This window comes from Panicum virgatum, chromosome 6K (assembly GCF_016808335.1).
Source record: "Panicum virgatum strain AP13 chromosome 6K, P.virgatum_v5, whole genome shotgun sequence".
In the NCBI taxonomy this organism is placed as follows: Eukaryota; Viridiplantae; Streptophyta; class Magnoliopsida; order Poales; family Poaceae; genus Panicum; species Panicum virgatum.
This window is the reverse complement of record NC_053141.1, coordinates 43,329,229-43,335,778: the sequence shown is the minus strand read 5'-3', so window position 1 is coordinate 43,335,778 and position 6,550 is coordinate 43,329,229. Positions and strand designations below refer to the sequence as shown.

The 6,550-nt window shown below is 54.0% G+C and overlaps 1 protein-coding gene across 2 annotated transcripts; it reads left to right on the top strand.

The window, feature by feature from the left end:
• The first annotated feature begins 2,609 nt into the window (after nt 1–2,609).
• Nucleotides 2,610–6,246, top strand: LOC120712795 (IRK-interacting protein-like). 2 transcript variants are annotated; one of them, XM_039998675.1, is made up of 2 exons: nt 2,610–3,529; nt 4,479–6,246. In XM_039998675.1, exons 1-2 carry the CDS (start codon nt 3,239–3,241, stop codon nt 5,991–5,993), a joined length of 1,806 nt encoding a protein of 601 aa, XP_039854609.1. In that variant the 5' UTR covers nt 2,610–3,238; the 3' UTR covers nt 5,994–6,246. The 2 variants fall into 2 exon arrangements, with proteins under 2 accessions (XP_039854609.1, XP_039854610.1); XM_039998676.1 differs by lacking the exon at nt 2,610–3,529 and adding an exon at nt 3,548–4,368.
• Nucleotides 6,247–6,550: the final 304 nt, after the last annotated feature.

The window sequence follows — 6,550 nt, the reverse complement described above, 5'->3', positions numbered from 1 at the left end:
CCCGCCGAGTCTCGCGGACGGCAGCGGCGGGGCGAAGTGGAGGCGGGAGCGATACGTACAGTGCAGGGAGTGAGATCTGGGCCATGTTTGGTTGGAGTGTGGAAAAATTTTGATGAGAGAGAAACGATGCTTTGACTATTAATTAGGGGTATTAAATAAAGTCTAATTATAAAATTAATTCCACAACCGTGGTACTGTAGCAGTTGCTCTACTTAATGAGGTCTTTGACCGCATGATTAGAGGATGATTGAGCGCGGTTACTGTAGCATCACTGTAGCCAATCATGATGAAACTTGGCTCATTAGATTCGTCTCGAAAAGTTACACCCATTCCTAAAAAGATTTTGCAAATAAACTTCGTTTAATACTTCATGCATGCATTCGTCTTTTAGTGCAAAAGTTTTCGTAACATCATACAAACATGGCCCTGGGGAGTGGACAAAAGGCTGGCCGCGCAGTGGAAAGCGGCGTCGGCACCCGCGCTGGCTGCTTTGGCATCTTCCCCTCGGCGGGACGCGTCCGCCCTCCGTCGCGGCGCTGCCGCCACTGGGCCAGGGCCAGGGCCCGGTCGCCGTCGGAACCCGCCACGAGCGGGCACGGGGCGGGCAGGGCCACGGGGAAAAGAAGCCTGCCCGCGCCGCACCACGCGCCTTTACGCGCCCGCGGTCGCGCCCCGCCCCGCCCTTGCCTGCCCAGGCCACCACTCCAACCCCCCACCGCGCACCACCACGTACGCCCCCCCCCCCCCCTCCCTTGTCCCCTCCCACTCCCAGCCACGCGAGTGACCACGCCCCCGTGCGTTTCGGCCGTGGCGAAAGCCGAAAGGCCGCCGCCGCGTCGCGGCGCGGGCTCTGGACTCTGGCAAGCCGCAGCCGACCGACGACGGCACACGGCAGGGACACGACGCGCCCCCAGGCGGAGATTTCTCGCGGTGCCCGCCCGTATCCCGCTCCGGCGCTCCGTTCCCGGCAGCAGGCCGATATCCCTCTCGGCTTTCCCTCCGCCAGCCACAGGAACCGCGCGGATCTTTCTCTCTAGCTTCGTGGAAATCGGAAGGGCTCGCGCTGATGATGACGGTCGCCCACATGCTCGGCCATGGCGCTTTCCTTTCAGCTTTCCCAACTCGAGCACGCAAGCAGCCAGGCACGCAACGCAACTCGCCAGCCTTTGCCTATGGGTTCTTTCTACTACCAATTTTTCTTCAGAGGCAGCCAGAGAAAGCCCAGACACGGGCGCAGGGCGCTCACATGCGCGCGCGCCCATGGATCGCACACCTCCGCGAAGCTCCGGCAGGGCGCCCACGCCGCTTTCTCGCTGAATACTACCCGGAACCAAACCAGCTCCGACAAAGCACGGCTCAAGCCTGCTCGGTCGGTCGATCGCTGCTAGCATTCGCAAAGCGAAAAGCGTTTCTTTTTTTGCGAAAACAAAGCGAAAGCGTTGCACAGTCCCCTAGGTGTAAGTGTAAGATGCTAATGCTACTGTTAGTGGAAGGTATCATTGGATTGGACGGCATTTTAGAGTTTAAGACCGACTAAACTAGCTGTACAGGATCATCATCAGGCAGACGACATCCCCCTGCCACGCACCACAACCGCAGCAGCCTTCGATCTCTCCGACAACTTACGGTTTTATTCATCCTGCGGCCTCTCCTCCCACGCTAGAGTAGAGCTCTTCTTCAGTTCCATGATCCTATCTATCCTCGGCACGCTCTGCAGCTCGAACCAGAGAAGAACCGGCGCAGCACGTACCGGGCCCACGTGTGTATACTAGTACGAGAAGACAAGGAGGTACAGGTCGGTTTTTGTTCATCGAATATTCATTTCAGATGAAAACGAACCTCAAATCTCGCCAGCAGCGTGCTGCAAGCCTACAACGCTCGTGAGGATACAGTAGCCGAGCACAAACACTACAGACCTACAGCTACAGCTGCCAAGTACGGGCCCGAGAACAACGCCGTCGTCGTGTACCCCAGTACACGTGAGCAGGGAAGACCGGCCTCTGCAGCTTGTTTGTACACACGCCACGCATGATTGCTCGCGGCCAGTTCCGATCCACATCGTGCAGCCACCGAACAGCAGGCACACGGCTGCCTCCTCCGCGTGGATGATGATAATTGATAAGCTCTACTAGCTAATAATGCTGGACGCTTTTCACGACGTTGATGGTGTCCCAAAGCTGCCGGGCCACCGGACGAGCTTGCAATTGCAACGGCCTGCCTGGCTGGGGGGCGGCTCGCCGCCGCGCCGGCGTGCAGACCACCTGCCGGCCGGTGCTCCCTCGCCGTCACGAAACGGCCGCCACGCGGGGGGAAGAGAGGAGCCAATGATCCCCCGAGGCACGCGTGCCCGCGAGCCGAGGGGGCATCGATGCGTCGCGGCCGATGTGCGCGCCAGCGCCATCCAACAGGGGCCGTGCGCCGAGTGGGCAGTGGGCACCGCCTCGGCTTGCTGGCGATGGCGAGCGACAGTTGCCAGTGCAGGCAGGCCGGACGTGCTCCGTTGAGAAATGAGAAAGGTTCAGCAACCTCATCATATAGCTCGCTGCGCATGACACAGCCGGTGTCTGCCATCGCCGCGTTCTGCAGCGTTCATTTGCCACACCTACCTACCGCCGGGGAGATCTAGGAACAGAGTCATCACTCATCGGAGTGGAACTGCAGGCTGTGGGAATGATGCATCAGTTACTGCTACAAGGAACAAGAGAATTCTTGGATGCATTCCCTCTTCAGTTTTGACAGATATCGATGGCAATGACTGATTAGCAGAGTATGGTGCATTACATGGCACTGCGGGAGTGCCTTTAGGCGCACTCTTCCGTTTCTTGCACAAACAAGGTAGGTCACACAACTCCAAATCCAGAGCTGGTCCCTTCATTGCCAGCTTCACAGAAAAACAAATCAGAGGATGGGGACAGTGTCACAAACAGCCAGATTAAAAAAAGAAATCCCACACAACCTGCAGCTGGTGAGTGATGAGCCTCTTTCTTTTCTGTTTTTTTTTTCTGCAAGCAAAGCAAAGCAGCCAACCAACCCGGAGGAACAAGGCGAGAAGCCATTATTCCTTTCTTCCCTCGCTTACAGCCTAAACTCCCCTCCAGTGTCTCCACTACATTAATTTCCAGGCCCCAATGACGCGAGGCCGCACCCTCCTCCGGACCTCCGGCCGCCAGCAGCAGTAATTGCAGCGCGCCTCTGCGCCACCAGCCGGCCTTTGACCCGCTCCCCCCGCGCCGTCGCCATGGCCGAGGACGCCACCACCTCCACCTCCTCCGCCGCCGCCTACCTCCCGCCGGCGCTCCCGGCCTCGCGCCACGACATCCAGGCCGCCGTCGCCAAGGCGGCCGAGCTGCGCGCGCTCCACGCCGCGCTCCTCCAGGGCGGCGCCAATGCTGGCGCCTACGCCAGCGCCAGCCGGAGCCCGGCCGTCATCCGCCTCCCGCCGGCCGCGTCGCCGGCGCTCGCCAGGACAAGCCTCGCCCTCGCGGCCCCGGCCTCCGCCGGTGCCGAGGACTACCCCGTGTTCGCCCCGGTAAGCGGACCCAGCAGCTTGTGGCGCTTGCTTCCTCTGCAACGACGCTTGTTTGTACTGTTGCGTACCGTTTCTTGGTACCACGAGCAAGGGCGTGTGTGAAAGGTGGCCCTTTTGGGGTTGGATTCGCATGTTCTGCCTTTCCATGCTAATGTTTTGGCAAATTTTGTGGCCGTTTGATGCTATGTTAGTGCTGGAATCGATTGCTGTTCTTGTTTTGAGAATGTTCTTTTTTTCAGAGGTAATCTTGATTTCTAGGTGTAGATTCCAGTTTGTTGGACGGAGCTTGGTTGGAGTGAAGCTAGAAGCATAGAACAGTAGCCAAGTGGGGTCGTATTTCATTCTACTAGAGCAAAGCTGTAGGTTGATAAACCAGCAGGTGGATCGGATCTACTGTCTGCTTGGTGTTTCTAGTTAGTCCCTACTTAAGGCAGAAAAATCAAGAATTTGTGAAGATAAACATTTTCTCCTTTCTTTGTGCTTACATTTGCAGAGGGCTGATTGTGCTACCTAATGTTTTTTCTGTCAACATCCAAGAGCATCCTACTCATGTGGTTTGGTAGGATTAGCCATTCCCTCAGCATTAAAACGAGCTTTATTTAAGTTATTAGGTTGGCTGAAAATGTTGTTTTGCTTCAAAGTGGGAACAGATAGTAACTTGGGACATCCAAAATAAGGTTTTGTCCATGGAAACTGCAAAATGCCAGCTTATTTTTTATTTATTTATCTAGGATCCTCCTGTACTACAAACCGATGTGCAGAATCAACTGATCAGCATGGTACTAGGCTAGTAGCATGTGTCCTCCACTGAAAGTCTGAAACTTATGTGTTGCCTGCTGGTACAACTATTTCCCGTGGTCCATGCTCGTTTTGCTTCATGCTTCTGCACTTCCATTCCCGTTCAACTTCTAACCGTAAGCCTTGCTGCTTGCTTGATGAATTTCCTCAGACTTACGATGAAGAACCCTTGGGTGGCACGAACTACATTCGCCAAGATAACAGGAGTCTATCTGAGAACTGGAGCGGCATGGGATTGGACCATGATGGCCTAGAAGATGAAGTGGCCTTCTCGGATTTCGACAATCACAACACCTTCTCGTCATCGAACAGCGAACTACATTTTTCTTCTTCAAACGAGCATCTGCGGAACAGAATGGCATGCAGAAATCATCCATCCTTCCTTCAGCCCGCCCTCTCTGCTGACAGTTTGCTCAGGTCAGCCAGCCGGATGACAGACTTAAACGAGTTTAAGGCTGTTACGACATGCAATACCTGCAAACCTGCGACTATTAGTAGGGACACTGAAGCAGATGCCAAGCCCCTGAAGAACCTCGATAGCACAGCGCCGCTGTCAAACTACCACCCTGCTGCCTTCTCCCGGACAAGGCACAAGGGGCCACATATTCTTTCATGGCTCTTACCAAAGTCAAAGAGGAAGCCGAAATCAGACATGTCACCAAACACCATCGAATGTGAGAACATGTCGCAGCTTCTAAAGGAGTGGGGTGTGTTCTCACTGGAGTCCCTGAAGAAAGAGGTCATTGAGGCCAATGAACACAGGGACGCTGCCCTGCAAGAAGTGTCAGAGGTCAAATCATCATTAGGGGAACTCACTACCAAGCTAGTGAGCCTGGAAGCATACTGTTCAGAACTGAAGAAGGCTCTAAAGCAAGCAACGAGCGTGAAGAACATGCAATCTCACTCAAAGAGATCAACTAGATCCGTTAGTGGCAACAGAGACAATTCCTTGCCCGTCAGTGATGAAGTCATGGTGGAAGGGTTTTTGCAGATAGTATCTGAGGCCCGTCTCTCCATAAAACAGTTTTGCAAGGTACTAATCCAACAGGTCGAGGATGCTGACAATGGACTATCAGATAAGCTAAATTTACTCCTACAACCGTATCAAATTACACTCAACGACAAGCACCCAAAACTAGTGCTGTACCACCTTGAAGCTCTGATGAACCAAGCAATGTACCAAGACTTCGAAAACTGCACGTTCCAGAAGAACGGGTCACCCAAATGCCTCGACCCCAAGCAGGACCGGCAGGAGAATTTTGCCTCATTTGTGGCCCTGCGCAACTTGAGTTGGAACGAGGTCCTGAAGAAGGGCACCAAGTACCACTGCGAGGACTTCAGCCGCTTCTGCGACCAGAAAATGAGCTGCATCGTGTCCACCCTGAACTGGTCATGGCCGTGGGCCGAGCAGCTGCTGCAGTGCTTCTTCGTGGCGTCCAAGTGCATCTGGCTGCTCCACCTGCTGGCGTTCTCCTTCAGCCCGCCGCTGACGGTACTGCGGGTCGAGGAGAACAGGGCATTCGACCAGATGTACATGGAGGACGTGCTGTTCGACAAGCAGCGGGCGCAGAACCATCCATCGGCGCAGGTGAAGCTCATGGTGATGCCTGGGTTCTATGTCCAGGACCGGGTGCTCAAATGCAGGGTGCTCTGCAGGTACAGCTAGATCCAAACTTCCAAATGATAACTGGAGGTGCCTCTAGTTTTCTTTTGACTTATTGCTAGTGTGATGTAGTAGCATTTGTTCTGCTAAGTTGCAAAGTGTTATACAGTACAGGAATGCCAGAATGTCGTTTTGACCGTTGACGTGCCTGTCAGTATATCTGTAACATACTTGCGTTGCAAGAGTGCCATGTGTAAGCAAGATTTGTGGGAATTTTTAACTTAACGGCTCTGTCATTTGCAATGAAGCCTCTTAACCTCAACTGTTAAACTAGTACTTACGCAACAACCTCGAAACCTTTTGTAGTCTGTGAATGCAGTACCCTTGACGACACAGCATGTTTACTGTTGGCTGACCTCTCCTAATGTCAGTATGTGACTGTCAATCTGATAGTGAACAGAGGCATAAAAGAAAAATCGCAGAAACACGAGAAGTGTTCGCAGGAGTAGCGAAGTTCTTGCAACAGCGAATAAAAGCTGAGAAAAACGCAGCTCAAAGCAGTCCTAGCGCCTGCAAAACAAACAGAACGAAAGCAGAGACTGGCTGACACAGATAGTAGA